General features: G+C 39.2%; 1 protein-coding gene and 1 long non-coding RNA gene across 2 annotated transcripts in view; one reads left to right on the forward strand and one right to left on the reverse strand.

Moving 5' to 3' along the window:
* Positions 1 to 3,828: 3,828 nt before the first annotated feature.
* LOC140332610 (uncharacterized) lies at positions 3,829 to 14,013 on the reverse strand. Its single transcript, XR_011921196.1, has 3 exons — positions 13,697 to 14,013; positions 7,819 to 7,987; positions 3,829 to 3,957 (listed from the first exon to the last, which is right to left on the reverse strand). It is a non-coding gene; the product is annotated as an uncharacterized lncRNA (long non-coding RNA).
* Positions 14,014 to 14,280: 267 nt separating this feature from the next.
* The window catches only part of TARS1 (threonyl-tRNA synthetase 1), a gene marked incomplete in the record, with an annotated part of 30,154 nt that continues 24,849 nt past the window's right edge, over positions 14,281 to 19,585 (forward strand). The window contains 2 exon segments of the mRNA XM_072416568.1: positions 14,281 to 14,434; positions 17,838 to 17,918. Coding sequence (XP_072272669.1) covers positions 14,387 to 14,434; positions 17,838 to 17,918 — 129 coding nt within the window.

A 19,585-nucleotide genomic window follows, 5' to 3' on the forward strand; every position in this document is an offset into this window, starting at 1 on the left:
CCCCGACTCTCTGGAATGGTCTTCCTCGTCCTATTCGGCTTGCTCCTACTTTCTGCTCATTTAAAAGAGCGCTCAAAATCCATTTTTTCAAACTTGCCTACCCGTCTTCTTCTGTCCTTTGAAACCACCACTACTTCCCACCACTACATATCTCCCATCCCATTGTGTGTGAAATTCCCCCACCTACTAGATTGTAAGCTCTTCGGGGCAGGAATCTCTCCTCCTGTATCACTGTCTGTATTAGTCTGTCATTTGCAATCCCTATTTAATGTACAGAGCTGCGTAATATGTTGGTGCTATATAAATCCTGTTTATTAATAATAATAATAATAAATTCAAAACATTTGCTAGCAAATAGTAAATGAAGTTGAAGAAATCCATTCCAGGTTTGCTGGATCACCCAGCTTCACTGATGAAAGCCTATCCTCTCCATTCTTGGAGAGCTTTAATCATTCAGGGCCACTGATGTGACAAACCTTAGAGAGGTTCCTGTTTTTCACGTGGTTTCACGTGGACAGAGATTCTAATCAAATTTGCATTTTCCATTTAAACACATGCAACTGCACTTCAATGGAAAATGCAACGTTTTTTAAAAAAAGGCTGCATTTTACCTGCAATTTAAATAAGACACGCTGCATCCAAAGATATATAGTGCACAACACAAAGCAGGTTAAAACCCAGCCTCTGAACTTGCTCAGTTAAAGTAAATCCTGCTGTGAAGGAAACTACAAGAAGCTAATTGAAAACATATGAAATTAATATTTTAGGAAATACATAATTGGGTTAAATGGGGATATTTTATATATGCCTAAAATTTACCACATAAAGGGTATGTAAACCCTAACAATGAACTTCACCTATATTACAGTACAATACATAATATATTATTAAAAGCATTTTGTTTTAAAAGTTAATAGTATAAAAGTTGAAGTGAAAAAAAAAAATACTCATTTTATTTTCCAGAAACCTTGTGCAAAATTCCAGACAGTTCTGGCTTTAGATAAACTTCCAATGTTAAAATCCAGCCTTAGATGGGACATTCACACTGGGATTATTAGGCAAATTGAACCTGTTTTTAATCAGGAACCAGCAAACAGCCAACTACCTTAATCTGGCCAATTGTAATTGAATTTGAACTACCTACAGTAGTGTCTGAAAAAAAAAATTTGTCTGAATACTTTCTATTTTGTTATGTTGCATCCTGATGCTACAATCATTACAATTCTTTTAGTTCTCAATTATCTACACTCAGTTCTCGATAAATATAAAGTAAAAAAATAATTGTAGACAGTTTAGAATCCTCCTGACAGTGCGGGAACCCCGGGCACTGGAGGTTAAATGGGGACAAGTCTCCCCATTCATCACCTCTAGTGCTCAGTGATTGGCTGAGGAAAGGTAAACCCTGATGACAGCTGAAGCGTTATCAGGATATTCCTTTCCTTAGCCAATCACAGAGCACTGGAGGTGAATGAACGGTGAGACTTGTCATCATTTACCCTCTAGTGCCTGGGGATCCCACACTGACAGGAGGATTCCCACGGCTGTGCTCAGAATGAATGCAGATGTGGGAATCATCCTGTCATTGTGAGATAACCTGTAAAAAAATAAAAGTTAGTTACACTAATCACACACAATCAATAAATTACTTACTTTAACATTACTTTAACATTAAAGCTTTTTTTTTTTTACACATTTTTTTCACACGAATTTGCGATGTCGATTTCCGTGTTTTTCGGGTCGGGTCTATCTGAATTTGAACAGCCATATTCAGGTTGAATTTAAGAACAACCTGAATTCGAACATCAACACTACTCAGGACCTCAGACTTTGGCATTATGGGGTGTAGATTGATGAGAATAAAAAAAAGATTTCAAACAATTTTGGTAATTGAAAAGTGATTGCAGTAAATGAAAACAGTGAAGGGAATTGGAGTACTTTCTGAAGCCATTGTATATGAAGCATATACCATGCTGCCACTAAGAAGCCAACAGTACATACCCCATCACAAAAGGCTTTCAGATTTTATGGGGCACACAATCTTTGGTAGGGACATTAGAATGTGAGCCCCTTTGGGGGATAGCTAGTGACATGACTATGGACTTTGTACAGCTCTGCGTAATATGTTGGCTTCATATAAATAATGTGTAATAATAATAATGTTAGACTGGGACCAACAACTTGTTATTGAATACACCTTTTACCCCAACCATTTTTACAAAAAATCAACAATGAGAAGAATAAGCTCTACAGTTTTATTTATGTGTGTTTATTTTTTAAAGTACCCAGCAAAAAGCTAACAGAACAGCATGATAAAATGCATTTATCTATTTTTAGCCAGAAAAGCCAATTCTGAAGTATATTTGAGCAGTATAAGGTATACAGCATATATGCCAGAGGTTAACACAAGCCACCGGACAGCTGAGGTAAACCGTTTAAGAAGATTGACCTTTAAAAAGTACAGGCAACTCACACAAATATTTAGTGGCAAAGAGCAGATAGTAGGGAATAAGGTAATGTCACTCTGTGTTATTCAGTTCTGTTATTAATTTTCTGCAATAGGTTACAATAACTGAAATTAGTTACAGGATATAAAAAGCCACAGAAAGTTTTTATTAGGATCTTTTGGAAGCACTTGTTTTGCCTGACAGTTTGGTTCTGATAACTTGTCAGAGACAGGGTTGTTGGACGAGCCCCACTGCTGTTTTCTCTAGGAAATTCGGAGTTCCCTTCAGCTGTGCATTCCTTTGGAACACCAGAGTGATGTCTGGAGAAACAATAGGCCTTTGCTGGGACAACCCTCCCTGGGACAGGTAATTGAAGACATGCTGAGAACCAACTACTATTGAATTATGATACAGTGTAAATATGTATTTCCTTAGAAGGATAACAGATTACAAATTAGCAGAACACATTTAGGTATTATATAAGAGGCGGGCGTAAACCTATGGTACATTCATGTAGATAGTTCACTTGAATTGAAGTTCATAAGACATCCCCTCCTTCCTCTCCTCACCCAGCTTATAATCACCTTCTGTTCACTCTTCTGTATATTTACCATTAAACCAAACTGGTAAAGTTGGAGCACATATTTCTGTTGCCTTTCACTTACATGCAATGCTGAATGTTTGAGCCACCTATCACCAAGGCTGGGGGCTCTTGGAACTTACAGGGTTTTTTCTTTGATCTGGTGCTCTGCTGAGTTATGCAAGCTACCAAGCAAATGATAGCAATACAGGGCTTAAACAAGGACAACAGCAATTTTTAGAACAGTAATAATGTTTGCTATAGGACTAAGCAGTAGGCCAAGCAAAGAGCCATTTGTTTGTACTTTAAGTTAAGTGAGAACATATCATTCCACGGCCTGATCAATGTAGGATTTAGCAAACTCCATTAAAATTGGAGACAAGAAATGACACTAGAAAGGACTGGAGAGATTTTAACTATGTGCTGATTGTGCTTCCCACCAATCTGAAAAGAAGATATCCTATGGTAAAAAAAAGAGGTTCTATTTTATTTTACAAAACTAAAGTAAGCCCACCCTCACTGGCCCCGTAACCTAATGTTACCCAGAACCACCCCCTACCCCCTGACATTTTTACTTACCTGTGAACGATGGCAGGGACTATTTCCAGTGTTTAAAACGGGTGGCAGAGCCTTGATATCCTGGTCTTAGAGGAAGTAGGTTCAATTTTACATAATAATTATTCATTTTTTTAAATGAACTATGAAGAAACTCCCATTGTTATAAATCACAAATGCACAAAGTGAGATTTTGGCATGTTACACTGGCCATCAGGCATACTAAGATGATATATCTGCTTTTATTTTAGATTCAGTAACCCAGAGAATGCTGTTCACATTTATTTTAAGTGAAACTAAACTATTTATACTCACTTGTACCCTTTCTGTCACAGGTACCGCCATCTTCTTCACTTCCTCATTTCGATCTTCAACCATCTAGATTGGACAGACCAAAGTGACGTCACTTCTAAGCATGCGCACAGGAATTCATTCAGTCTTGGCAATGCAGGGGAAGCTGGGATGTAATCAAGCAGGTAACAATGTTTATTGCAATGGGACACTGCCTGTCCCTTTCTGTTATAAAGCCCTGCCTGGTCACAAATTTTTTAAAGGGGAACTTTAAGAAGACGAAGTTCTGAAGGATGTCAGCCCAGGCCTAAAGCTGTTGGTTTAGTAGGTTTGCCTTAGTGCTACATTCCATCTCCAAGTCTCAGCCAGTTCCTTCTGTGTCAAGAATGAAAGCTGAGTACCTCTGTTTGATGCCTTGTGTGACTCCCTACCATGTGTTATATGGGTTTGTGGCTCACAAGTTGGCAAAGTTGGGGATCTCTACCCCACCGTAAAAGACATGGAAATAATTTTGCAGGTTTTCTACAGTCAGCATGAAAAAGGGAAACTCTGGTCCAGACAAAATGTACAGTACAGAACGGAAAATGTTCCTTCATAGGTGGTCTGTTTTATGTGACTATGGTCTAGACAAGCTTATCATATATTTATTGTATTATACCAAAAATCTGCAAATCAGCATTCATTCCAGTCCTGGAAACATTTGTGTCTGTGCGTGGACAGAAGAACACTTTCACAGACAGAAACTCTGCCATGGGAAATACAGCTTACAATAGCAAATAACTGTAGCCAGTTTGTGGGAAATAACCAATTAAATGTTTAAATGAAAAGTAAAAACAACATTTAACTGCAGCAAACTTAAAGGACACCTGTAGTGAGAGAAACAGACAGAGCCATTCGCAAATAACTTTTCTTCCTGAAAGCACAATTACCTTGCTTTTCATAGTTACTAACTTGGAAAAAGCATAAACACCTCCATATTTCTCTACATGTTTCCTATAACCTAGACTTTCTCTATTACAAGTGCAAAAACTACCATGCACCCCTAACTTTCCTGTAGCCGTTATGTGTTTTTATATATGCAAAGTATATCATGCATCCTGGCCACTTACCTTCTCTTAATCCCCAATTTGGAACAGGGGGATGTTGGCAAATGGAAATCACAGGATACAAAAAAACTATACCTGTTATATTGTGCTACCCTGTCACACATAGCTGGCCACTTACCTTCTGTGAACCCCAAGATCTCTTTAACAGTAGAGGAAGGGAAATGTAAGTAAGAAAGAAAGTGGGGACTTTTGTAGCTACCCCCTCCTCCCCTCACTAAAATGTATCACCTACCATACCATGGTGCCCTGTCACACATAAATGTCTGCTTATATTCTTTGAACCCTAATTTCTCTTGAAAGGGGAGCTGTAGGTATATTAAAATGTAGGATAAATAGGGGAATTTTGTGGCCAACTCCCCCTAAAATTTTATTGCCACAGTACAATCACAAGAAAAGAAAAACTATACCTATCATACGGTGCCACCTTGTCACACATATCTGGCCACTTACCTTCTGTAAACCCTAGTTTCTCAGGAACGGGGAGATGTAGGGACCTGAAGATGTAGTAGTAAGAACATGCCCCCCTTTGCCATCTGTCACATGAATTTTATTTCTCCAAAAGTATCTATTGCAGAGATTTTGGGGTACAAGGAAGGTTAGCAGCCCCCTATAACTGATAGGACGCATAGTAAGGTGTATTTTCACTCTTTTGTACAGGAATGGTGAACGGGGAGCAATATATAATCGGCCAGCACTGTATGATAGCTTTAGTTTTGTATCTTTCGTTTAATAAAATATTGCATTAATAAAATGAGCATCAAATACTATACTATACTCTACTGAGCTGTTTCCCTATGTTTTGTAATTTTAAAAATATATATCATCCTGTGTACTCCTTGCATTGTATCTTTGATTTAGGAACATTATTTACTTTTCTTGGCATCGAAATCACTGTGGCTTCCCTGGATGATTTGCTTTCATATTGATTGTGATAGAGCCCATTTAGGCAATTAACAAAATGTTGGTATATTTTACATAAAGATAAATAGTGAGCATTTTAGGGTGTTTTGTATATTTGGTCCTCCATAAATAAAAGAGCACATTATTCTAAATTTTCATCCACACTGTAGGAAAAAAACAGATCTTTAATATTTAATGTAATGATGTGTGTGGCTGCACACTAACATCAATATTTGCTTCCAATAATTGTGCTTGGTTAGCATGTTGGTAAATAATGATATAATTATAAAGTACAACAAATATTGGATAGATTTATGCCCACTTTGGCTGGTGAGGTTTTGTGGGAACTCTAAGCATGTACAAAATAATATTTGTAGTATGTTTAGGGTTGTCTGTAATTTTGTTCAGTTCATAAAATAGAAAAGTCTGCCATCTAGTGCTTATTATTAGCATTACTCATCATCATTTATGAATCAGGAAGCTTTCTGCAAATAGAAGATGCAGTTTTCCTTCTTTCCAATTAAAAATGCCTTGTGCTAACCAGAAAGATCATCAGGCCCCCAAAGTTAATACTTTGGCAGCTGTGGAGCTGATGCAACAATTGCCTGACTGCCAAGGCTGACTAAATGTGCACAAAAGTTAGCCTCATTAAGCACACTTTTTTATAATTCAGTGGCCAATGGGAGACTGATTGACACAAACTGAAGACACGGTACATGGTACAACTCACAAATGACAAGTAAAGCTCTGTATCTATACAGCTATTATACCTGTCTGAGCTACCTTCTGTATCCTGTCTTTTACTTGACTTTGTTATTAGAAGATAGGTAATACTCATTGTGAAAAGATTACACTGAAGTAATGAGACACTAAGGATTCAAACTCCAAGTCCCAAAAAGTTTTGCTACCCTAATATGCTATATTGTATGCTCTGCATACTCCTTCTATACTCTGCTCCTCTTTTAAAAACAGGGAGCAGTCATGTCTGAAATGTCTTTGGGTGCAAAGAGCATTCCACTCAACTTCACTTTTTATTTATAGAGGTTTCCATGTTGATTGGAAAAACCTGTCTGTAGAAGAGAGTCAATTCCATCTGGCAGATATGCTGTGGTGATACTCACAATTTGGTCCCAGAGATAAATTGCAAACATTCATAACCCCTCTAACCTATTTGCTATAGGACAATATTTTCCTGCACTTTCCCATAAAAAATGTTTAAGGGAGACACACTGTCTCTGGATAGATTGACCCAACCCAACTAAACTGTCTCAGCGATCTTTTCACCTAAGCCCTTACAGCGTCTTCCAAAGAAGCTTGGTGGTGGAACACCTAACTAACAGATTTCCCTCTTCCCATAAAACATCCTCACACTTATGTGAACCAAACCTTCTATTCTGATATTGAGGATGTTCAATACTTTATTGCTAATCCATCTGACCACCCACTACTGGAGTTTATAAAACATCTAAAATGAAAAACAATTTTTTTTGGAAACTTAGAACATTATGGTTCACTTATGCTGATGCACGTTTGAGTCTTGATCCACTAAATACAAAGTATTAAACTCTCATTTAAAAATAGTCAGGGTTGCTTTCAAAGCTCAAACAGGAGGTAACTATAAATTTTGTTGAATGTGACCAGATGTTATGATCCACATATACACCGCCTCACATGTAGGAAAGAAAAGCTGATGTCGTTTCCTTATGTAATCCCATTATTCATGTCACAGACATTATTATTCTTGACAAATTTTCCTTAAATAGGGAGGCAAAAACAGTAAACTGTTAGCACTGCTGACTGCCCCATTATTGTTATTTATTCCCCAAATACTTTAGAAATATTTAAAGTGAAACTAAACTTCTGCTTTGAAAAATCCGTGATCATACAGGTGTTTATTGCAGGAAGGGACAGGCTATGTGCCTTCTGAAATAACTGTTCTTACCTCTCTGATTGCCTCCTAACTGTCAAATATTGTATGTTGCAAGGGGTAGCCAGCAATCCCATCCTCCATTGCGCGTCACCTTTGCGGGAGTTATGTTATTCTGTCCTGGCCAATAAAGATAGCTGAAGATCGTCTCCAGAAAGTCTAGAAGGAAAAAAATAGTGGAGCCCTGCAATAGAAAGAGGACGGGTGAGTATAGCAGGCATTGTTCTGCTTTAATGCAAAAAAAAAAAAAGTTTGTGACTCGGGAGCAACAATTCATGCTGTCACTAATTTCTATACCACTTTTTTACCAGACCCCTATGATTCTGCCCATTCACTCTGCCAGACTTATTGGTGCTGGGTGGCTCTCAGACCTTCTTGGATACTGATATTAAGAAAAAATATTTCATTTACTAGATCCTCATTGGTATATCTATCATATTTTACAAAATATTTAAAAGTCTACTATTATTGTAAGAGACTTCACAACAATTTAAGTACCACCCACTCTAATACTGGTTCTAGAGTAATAGCTTCTTTGGATATGGAGAAAAACATAACAAACAATGCATTTTAAAAACATAGGACAATAAATATGATTCCTAATGTATAAATAATAATAATAATAATAAATGTAGTCACATGATATATAAAAACATAAACAATACATAGGGTAAAGTAGCCACTAGAGGGAGACAAAGTACCTGTTCAAATAGTAATAAACTTACTTATTCATTGGAAAGATGAAAAAATATTTGGGGAAGAGAAAAGGATATGCATCTTCTCTGAACGAATTACCCAGAGATATTGGGTCTCATTTATTAAAGTGCTTCCAGACTGGTTAAGATTAACTATCATAGGAGAACCTGGGTGATCTAGCAAACCTAGAATGGATCGAAAACATTTGCTAACTAATAGAAAAATATTTTTTAAGAAATCCATTTGAGGTTTGTTGAAATCACCTATGATTTTCAGTCTTCTACAGTTTTGGAAAGCCTAATAAATCAGACCCATTGGGCCTGATTTATTAAAGCTCTCCAAGACTGAACATACACCTTCCTGGTGTATATCCAACGAACCTGTTATGGATCTAGTCCAGGATTAAAAAACATTTGCTAACAAATAGCAAATTACTTATGAAATCCATTTGCAGGACCAAATCAATGACCGCACTGGAGGGATTTGTGGAAGTGAACGTGAGTTTGTTTCTTTGTTTTTTTTTTTTAAGTTTAGTTCCGCTTTAAGAGACTGCCATCACTTCTCTTTGTTCCATTGCTACAATTTACGATAAATAAAATGTAATATGTTGAGGGTGACTGTTGGAATATATTTGTATACAATTTAGAGGTTGCTGTTTCAAATTATTGCACCAGTTTCTACCACTGGTTACTGTTTATTTCTCTATATTAATCTATATTATTAATTTCTCTATATTAATCTATAATAATTCACCCTGTGACAATGAGTGCTGTAGTTCTTTGTTCACTTTATTATTATATAAATAACAGTGCTGTGCAGCAAAAAGCTACCAATAAATCTATTTACAGAGAAGTGGTCATGAAACCTTGGCAACTTAAACACCAGTAGTTTTCTTCTACAATCAAATTCCTAAATTTACTGGAAATACCATAAATTATTTTCCCCGACTTTGTGTCCATTTGATGTCAAGGCAAGTAATAGTTCAAGAGTCATTGTCTTCAGGACAGAAATAATGAAGCAGTGTGTACAGTGTGCACTGATGTATGGTTTGCTAATAATATTATTTTTATTAATATTATTAAACAGTATTTTTATAATGCCAACCTATTACGCAGCGCTGTACATTAACCTTCTGGGCAGTTCATTTCTTTTGGATTTATATATATATATAAAATGTATCGAAAATTTATTTTACATTGTAGGCCTGTAATTCTTAAGCATAACTCACCGAAATATGTCCAATATTTATTCAATTTAATAATAAACTATAGCACAAATAAATCAAAAATACTGAAACCTGTAATTTTAAATGTACAGTAGCATTTATATTATATAAATATATTATAATGATTACTTTGTATTGGATTGCTGTCACCGGGAACTCTTTAGTGCACTGGCTGGGGGACAGATCGGATGAAGAGGTTGCGGCCAGAGGATGGCAGGACACTGGAGGATGCTGATGGGACCTGGCAAGTCTTTATTTTTTTTTAGCTACCCCAAGTGTAGCTGGGGGTTACCACTATTAGCTTTTTTTTTTTACCCCTAGCCACACTCTGGGTTACCGCTCAGAAGCTTAAAAGTCCTACCTTGTTCCCACATTCCAGCGGCATCCTCCAGCGTTGCCTGCGGCATTCTCCAGCGATGCATCTTCTTTCCCTGCCGATGCCGGCCGATCTGTGCAAGTTGGCGATGCCCGGCCGTCATCTGCGCCCCCAGCGTGTGAGCATTGGGGACGCAAGGCCAGGGAAAGCACATGCCTGCCAGGCGTGTGTGCTTGGAGGGCGGGACCATCATGCAGATAGGCGGGACCATCATGCAGATAGGCGGGACCGGGCGGGAAATTTAAAATAATGAGGATTTTTAAATGTACTGCTTTTGCTTTCAAAATTCCTCAGTATTCATACCAGAAGGGGGGTTAAATAGGGGTTGCAAATGACAGACAGTGACACAGGAGAAGGAGAGAACCCTGCTCAGAGGAGCTTACAATCTAAGAGGTGGGAAAGTAGCACACAATAGAAGGGGGATATGGAATCGTGGGTAAGTAGTGAAGGTTTTAAGAGCTCTTAATAAGCTGAAAGTAGGAGCAAGCCAAATAGGACAAGGCAAACCATTCCTGAGAGTCGGGGCAGCTCTAGAAAAGTTTTGGAGCCGTGCGTGTGATGAGGTTATGAGTGAGCAAGTCAGTTGTAGGTCATTGAAGGAGCGAGGAGAGCGGTAAGTGGGACAAGAACTGTGGAGGGATTTGAAGGCAAACCACAAGAGCTTGAATTTGATAAAGGTAGGTAATATGGCAGCCAATGAAGAGAACTACAAGGAGAGGCAGCTGAGGAAGAGCGGTGAGAAGGATGGATGAGTCTGGCTGCAGCATTTACAATGAATTGTAGAGGAGAGAGTCGGGTTAGTGGAATACCAGAGAGAAGGATGTTACAGTAGTCCAGATGAGAAATGATAAGAGCATGTACAAGGAGTTTGGTGGTTTCTGAGGACAGGTAGGGGTGGATTTTTAATTGGGGTGTAAATATTTGTATTACATTTACCCTATTTTAAGGCATCTTCTGGTCAGTCACATAACAGCTCGAGGTTCTTTATTTTCTCACCCAGCAGCAGCACCCATTCTTCAATAAAGTGAAGAAATATGCTTATGCTGAGATATTCACTAAAGTATTTTAAAGTCAATGATAATGTAACTAACTGTACGAAGTGGGTGGGACTTGGAGAAAGCAGGACCATGCATTACAATACAAAATCCTATTATTAAAGACAGTGTAAGTACCCTGTGCAAATACTAGGGGATTCACACAAGTGCAATGTTTCTCAGTCTTTCGAACATGGTGGAACCCTTGAAATAACTTTCAGACCATCATGGAATCCCTGCTGTAATTACTATATCCTTTACCTGTAATTATATTGCTGGTCAGTGGGAAAAATGTCACCTTGACAGATAGCTAAAAAGATCAAAAGACCATTTCACAATGGAGGCAGAAATTTCTCATTGCACAAGGAACCCCTACAACCTCTGGAGGAACCCCGCTTGAGAAACACTACTCTAGATACTTGTCTCAGCACAATGCACAAATAAATGTTAGTACACTGGGTTGCCATTCATTCCTAATGGCCCTTGGGATATAAATGTAGGGGGTCTGTATATAGATTATAAAATATACTCTGCTTATATGAGGTATAGTTACTTCCTTGTTTGATTTTTTTACAGAGAGTAGCACCTGCAACAGAAACAGTCAGCGAAATGACCCTGAGAGCTGAACACAGGATGGTCTTGAAGGCTAATAAAGGACCCTTGGGGGTGGAACCAGCTTGAATAAGAATCCAAGATGATGGACAGTCATTTCTATGCCAAAAATGTTAGGCTATGTACTCACGTCAGATGATTGTCATCTAATATGAGCCTCAGGACTCATATCTGTATCTGGACAAGTATCTGACATGTGTACAGCGGTCGTCCGGCGTTGTTCGTGGATCCGTCCTGGCAGACCCACTAAGGACGGAAGATGTACAACTGCAATGACAGTGAAGAGGAGAGAGCGCAGCAGGGTGCTGCTCACTTGTTCTCCCCCTCCCCTCTTTATAGAACTGAACAGCACTGTAGGTGCAATACTCGTTCATTCATCTTTCAGTTTTTTGTCGTTGGAAAAGATCATAAAAACAAAAATCTAACGTGTGTACAAAGCCAAACAGTGATCCTGAAATGAACCTAAAAGCTGAACACAGGGTGGCCTTGAAGGCTGATAAGAGACCCCAGTGGTTAGAACCAGCCTGAACATGGATCCAAGATGACGGACAGCGATTTTTGTGCCAAAAATGTTGGACATATGCTTTATCCACCACATTAACTGCTTGTGAACTATTATGCTTATATGGACTTCCAAGTATTGGAGAATTGGCCTAATGACAACTAGATAGCCTAAGCCCCCCTATACAAGAACGATTCTATACGCCTATATTGATGTATTCTCTTGCTCTAGCTAGAATCTCTGTGCTCAAAGGGGACCTAAACTCAACATTTAACTTAACATAAAAGGGTTCAGCAGTGAATAGGAGCACAGATCTTCCCAGGATACCACGTCACGCATACCGGGAGGCTCTTGGCTGCTCCTTTTGCGCATGCCTTATCTCAGACATGCGCAGAAGGGAAATTTTTCCACTAAGGGTAAAGAGATGCCAATCTCATGCATGCGGAGTGAGAACATCTTTTCCCTTCACAGCGGGCTATGTCACCCGATTTTGCACCTGCACCGTGCGCGATGGTTTGACGTAGCAAAAAGACCGGAAAAGAAGAATGAAGATGGCAGCTGAGGAGAAGTATTCCAGGACAGCGTGGGACCGCATTGAGGGAAGGACCGGCGAAATTGTGGGATCTGCAGCATTAAAGGTGTGATGTTTTACTTTAAATTGTTAAGCATTTGCAGCAATACATCTTATTCTGAATCTACTGTCTCATCTCTGCTGGTCTGTTTGAAAACGCCCCAAAAGAACTGGACACCTTCTAAATGGCAATACAGTGTGATGTATACAGCCTATTAAAAGGAATAGGTTACCGGGGAACAATGAATTGCAACAGGCCCTAAAGACACATACAGGTTATCCCCAGGTTACATACAAGGGACTGTAGGTTTGTTCTTAAGTTGAATTTGTATGAAGGTCAGAACAGGTACATTATTATTAATAAAAAGAATTAGGACAGATGTTTGTCTCAACATATTATTAGGCAGGGTGGTGTCAGTTACTGTATGAAATCCTCACTGTGAGCTAATCACAAAGCAAAAAAAAATGTCATTCATTCATTAACTTCTGGAGCAAACTGTGCTTTGATATAGAAAAAACAAACAACTGCAGAGTTTGTCTTGGTCATTAAAGTTACAAGATGTTACAGATCAGCTCAGCTCCTAAGATCACCCACAACCTCAGCTGTGTTGAGCAAAAGATTTCTTCTGCCAGTAATGCAAAACAGCCCCTCCCCCCTTCAAGCCTCTGTCCTGCACACCAGCAAGCAAGTCCTTAACTCGGGGGACTACCAGTATACTTATACGGCAGGTCGGCTTTATTTTTCAGATTTGCTTTTCTACTTTGAAGGACAGCTAGTGACATGACTATGGACTTTGTACAGCACTACATCATATGTTGGTGCTATATAAATACTGTATATTAATACTGTGCCATAAAAAAAAGTATTTCTAAGCACCTTGTGGACAGACTGAGCTGGTTGCCCTCCCAATGTTCTGGAAAAAGCAGAGGAAACCTTGTGTGAGCAGCACAGTCATACCAGCAGTCCTCTCTGGCCACCACCAAGTCATTGGCCAACATGAGGCTTAAGGTGTGCATTCAGCCTGATGTCTGTGGTGTCCCTGATACTCCATAAAGTGTGGATGAGGCTTTGAAACTCCACCTAAATTATGCTGAGCTAAGTAATCCTGACACACAGATAAAGTAGTGAAAGAAAAGCAGGATTCATAGGAAACATTCTATACAGGCAAAAACAATGATAAACTACAGAATGGAACAGAAAACACAAGCAAGCAGCCATCTTTCTTTTTCCATACACCACCACATCGCTGCGTAACCTGGTCACATGTCACACGATGACTTGACGTCACACGTTCCACGTCGCTCGAACATGACATGTGTATAGAACCCGGACTCATCACTGAAGAATTCCGTGCAGACAAACTTTAGTGTTCTCTCCTGTGATTGGCTTGTTGATGACAAGCCTCTCCGTCTGTGGGCTAAGAGTAAAACCATACTTTCTACGATTGGTACTTGCCTCGTTGAGGGCGTTTCCCCGATGCGAAATTGAAACCTCCTGGGTTAGGTTGTCACCATCTTGTTGCCGGTTGCATCAGCTGCTGTAGTACCGGGTTCGTAGCTGAGTGGAATGTCGGAGAACGTGGCGGCACAAATGGAGAAGCTGAATGTCAGTAAGGTGAGTAATAGACCGAGGGGATAACAAGCCTGGGGGGGGGGAACCAGAACCAGAACCAGCCTGCCTGCCATGTGTGTACTATGCCTGTCCCTGCTCTGTCCATGGCTCATTCATAGTATGAGGAGATCATTTAGAAACATGGCAGCAGAAAAAGACAAATCCAGTTTTGTTTTGTGTTTTATTTACTAGAATATAGATTTGTATTTATAATTCTATTGTGTGCTACTTCCCCCACCTTAGATTGTAAGCTCTTCGGGGCAGGGTCCTCTCCTCCTGTGTCACTGTCTGTATCTATCTGTCCATTACAACTCCTATTTAATGTACAGCGCTGCCTAATATGTTGGTGCTATATAAATACAGTATAATAATAATCCCAATCACCTGTATTAAAAAAATAGAAATACCCCTGCTGCCCCCTCCCCATAACACCTAGGCGGGGGGACACCGGGCCCAGGGGTGTAAGCTGACCTTTCATTCTAATTGCTACCTAAGCTGGGAATCTGTTCTACACATCCACTACTTCAGTATATTACGACTCTCTAGGGTTACTAATAAACTTTTCTTCTTCATTCTGGGGTTACGTCCCGATGTTCTTGATATCAACTTCATACTTAAAATAATTCCCTCCTGGACCTTGTTTATGTCCTGATAGCTGAAATTTAAGCTGCATATATTTACTTTTCTCTGCAATTCCCAATCAAATTAGTTGCATTTTAAATAAATCTTTTCTTTTTTCATGACATAATTATCTTTGGGTCTATTGATGTCATCACAGGATCTCTATGCAATGCAGGGAGATAGTGGCCAATGGGAGGGGCAGTATTCTCCCCAACCCCTTTTAGCTGGGCGCACCACCCAGCACATTCCAGTAACCACCCGGCTGTATTTAGGCGGTTGCTGAGGAAAGAGATAGATGATGCTGGATGCACTCCTGCCCAGAATTGCTGGCACAATGGCGCCTGATTTATTAAAGCTCTCCAAGGGTGAGGAGAATAAGCTTTCATCACTGAAGCTGGGTGATCCAGCAAACCCGGAATAGATCTGGTCCAGGATTAAAAACATTTGCTAATAAATAACCAATGACTTTTAAGAAATCTATTCCAGGTTTGCTGGATCCCCCAGCTTCATTGATAAAAGTGTATTCTCTCCAGCCTTGGAGAGCTTTAATAAATCAGGCCCATTGTGAGAAAGGTAAATTGTGCAGCAGAATCAAAAAGTAATAAATCACATTAGAGGAGAGGAGCTTGTACAACTGTACTAGACTGCAGAAAAAAGTGTGAGGGTAAAGGGTAAATCCAACATTTTGAGTTGCTACCAAGATGGGTATAGAACTCCTACAATGGTAGAGCTGTCTAAGAGGCAAATTGAATTTATATATGTATAATAAAATTGGCTTCTTGTTTTAGAGCAATAGAAACTTTTACCTGAGTGGACTCATCACATGCAGCATATCTGTGACCTGCAATAACCCCAATGATCACATGATCCCAGGAGTGAGGTTTTGTGGGGCCGTACTGCCTGGCAATTAAATGACAGAAGTGTCATCTGTGATTACTATCTAGTTAGCAGGGGCTGGCCATTAGACTCCAGTGTGACTGCTGTGATAAGACAATGGGTTGGTCCTAAAAGGGACAGTAACATTGCCTCCTCCTTTAACTATTTTTTAAAACATTGAGACCCTGCTCTTTTCTCATTTTTTTTGCTTAGTTTCCAATTCCTCAGATTCCTGGGATATCGGTGTCATATGACTCAGAAGTATTCAGGTAAAAGTGCGATGAGCCATGGCAAAATTCTCCCCGGACCCTTTTAGCTGAGAGCACCACCCAGAACATTTCAGTAACCACCCAGCTGTTTTTGGGTGGTTAATGATAAGTTGGTTCACAATACAGGGGCTGCCACCCACCTACAGCTTCTTCCCACCCAGATTACAAAAAGTTCTGCACATTGTGGCCGTTGGCTTCATCTGAATAACATGCACAGGAGATTGTGGCCTGATATTAAAGAGAGAACAACAGAGCTGCCCTATGTGCACTTTGTTTATGTCATGTCAAACAGCCCTCCTAGTTCTCATATTGAACTACAGAATGATTGGACTTTATGATGTAAACATCTGAGAGGTTAGCTTTAAGTTCTGAGAAGTTTATCTTCAAAGGGGACCTTATAGGTTCTGTCTGTTTCTGCAAGTTGTATATGTTTAGAGACAACTGTAAAAATCATTTATTCCCAACCCAGACATATCTCCCCTTCACTTTTCCAATCTCCAGTAGTCCATGAAGCTTGCTACATGCAATAAAGCAAAGCTGAGATGGAACATTTTTCTGTCACGCTGTCCTATGCCACCTCTTTCATTTACCTGAACTAACTGAGGTCATTGACTTCCTATTGACTCTGTAAGGCTCGGCTTAGTCATATGTCATTATTTACCTTTTCACATTTCTGTTTACACCAGTCTCATGTTTTTTTCCATTTGATTTTTACTCTTTGCAGGAAAACATCTCATGATAGCTTTTATTTTCTAATCTTCACTAATGTTCATTTACATGTTACCAATAAAAATGATTTGTGGTGCACACAGCCATTATTTTGCAGTACAGGTTTGAATCTACTCAATACCAATGATGCACCAAACTTAAGTGAGCGTGTTAACAGGCTTTTGTAAACATTTTAATTTGATATTTGGCATAATGGTAACTCCCTTTCCTGTTCTCCGTGTGTTTACCTGGGTTTCCTCCGGGGACTCCGGTTTCTTCCCACATTACAAAAACATGCGGTTAGGTTAATTTGCCCCCTTAAAGTGCTGCGTAATATGTTGGCTCTTTATAAATACTAGAATCACTCACCTAAAGCTGCAGTTTTTTGCTACTTCAGCCTCAGTCAACTTACTTCCTTTGTTCATGTCTGGGGGTGCCCTTCTTTGGTCCCTTACAGTCCTTTTGCACTGATGTCACTGCTTCTACATCCTTTTTCTTACAGGATTCCAACAACAGACAACAAAAGGGAGGTAATGTGGTCACATAGACAGTGACACAAACACCCAAGGGATGACAGTGCCTGCTGTAAAGAGGGAAAATGATTTGCGAATGGAAAGTCATGTACTCACGGCTGCCAAAATATCTGTCCAACATCCATTTTGCTTTTTGCATTTCTATAAAGAACCCTAGGGACACTCACATACTGTACTAATTTTGGGAGTCTGTCAGATCGAGATATAGTTCAGGAAGGCCAGGAAATCTTATGGGCTGGCTCGCACGCAGTACGCAGGTACCACCACTCTCTTCTGCTAATTCCTGTTAGAGGTTGATGCACCATTACTTTGTTCAGGGCTGTTCCACAGACACACCTGGTAGAGTAAGGTAGGGACATACATTGCTGTATCTATAACTTTTTATTCTTTCACTTTTAGCCAAATCCAGAAGGAGGTAAACAGAAGGAAGGAGGCAAGAAGAAAGGCAAAGATGGATCTGGTGATGGAGGCCGGGCAGAGGTAGGATGCCTAAATTTCCTTTTTTTTTCTAACCTCAGAAAATAGGTGCTACCATGATTATTTAAACTGTTACAAGATGGATATGACGAGTTTGCAATTGTCATCTTCTAAATATTCCATCTGTATTGCTGACCCTCTGGCTTCAATACTTTGAGTCACAGACCTGGAACAAGCATGCTCATCAATGTTCCCTCATCTACATGTTCATTCTTAGTTAGTGACTAGGTAATCATTTAGAAATACTTATTTCAGTTCCTGAAGCCAAGATCAGTCAACAGCTTCTTTATTTCTCTCCTAATAGTTTCTTTTTTATCATAGTACATAAACAGCTGGGTATGCTCTAAAAGCCGATTAATTATTTGACATTTTTTAACCACCAGGCTAATCTATTGTTTGCTTGTTTGCATTGTATTAATGTATTTTTGCTTCAATTAGTCCTTCCTGGTGCTTTCCTGCTCCTATTTGTTTCATTATCAGTGCTGATAGTTGTTTGTTTAATTCCATCTAGAACAAAGTATTTCACTAGTAGATCCCCCACTGCACTGTCAGGAGCGGAGAAAATATTATTTTAATAATCCTGCAGTTATTTTTGGATCTCCATAGAAACATGACTTAGTTTCTGCATACAGTTATACATCCCAGGTGTAATTGTGTCCCACAGATTAACCGTTTCACTCGCTGAGCATAAACACATTTTTGTGGCTGACTGTGAAAGCTGCAGCAAAAGTGGCTTTTCCTTGTTTTACTGTCCCATTGAAAGCTTCTTGGTTCTGAAAAACCTTCATTTGCACTGCTGCCTTCAAAAGACTCCCATTTATCAAGCTGAGCTAAAGCTAAAATCGGACAAGGAAGACTTTCAATCATCATTTGCAATCATGTTGATTAATGTAAATTATATTTTAGAAGCACGGGAGGGGAGTAAGCAGGCTTTTGCAAGTAATTTATGTATAAAAGATTTGTAGTTTATTCACAGTGTTTAGTCCTTTTTCCAACATAGGTCAACTAATTCTTACTGTATGGTATACAAATAACACAGATTGTGCATATTAATACTTAGACATATATCAGGATGTCATAAATAAATTAGCAAGTAGGATCTCAGACTTCCAACGCGTTTTGCCTCTTGTCTTCCTCCGGGGAAAATTAGATCAAAGGAATAAATTCTAAGTAATGCTGTGTAAATTAAAGGGAGACAGCTGGATCAGAGCATCCCTGAGAGTTCAAGTAAATATAATCTCGTAAAGGCTGGCTGTGGTGTGTTAATACCAAGTGCTAAGGAAGTTTGTTAGAAGCAGGTGTCTCAATTTGAACTAAGAGATATTGTAGGATAATGAAGTTCCTGATGTGTTGCCTTGTGTCATAAATGGGTGAATCTTAGAAACATAGTATCTGTTAGGTTAGTAGTGTTTTTTTAATGGTCAAATGAGGCAAATGAGTATATAGGTCCTAAGGTGGTGTCGCAGTTTCTTGGTCACATAAACTTTATACTGGCCAGTATTAAATCCAGACAGTATTAAATAATGTTATTCTAGAGGTAAAAAGTAGTGGTTTTCAAATGCTAGCCTATTGGTGGTTTAGTGTGATGGGTTTAGCAGGGCGTCCAGCACACACTGCATTACTTAGAATATATTCCTTTGATCTCATTGTTCCCTGAGGAAGCCAAGGGG

Source organism: Pyxicephalus adspersus, chromosome 6 (genome assembly GCF_032062135.1).
Source record: "Pyxicephalus adspersus chromosome 6, UCB_Pads_2.0, whole genome shotgun sequence".
In the NCBI taxonomy this organism is placed as follows: Eukaryota; Metazoa; Chordata; class Amphibia; order Anura; family Pyxicephalidae; genus Pyxicephalus; species Pyxicephalus adspersus.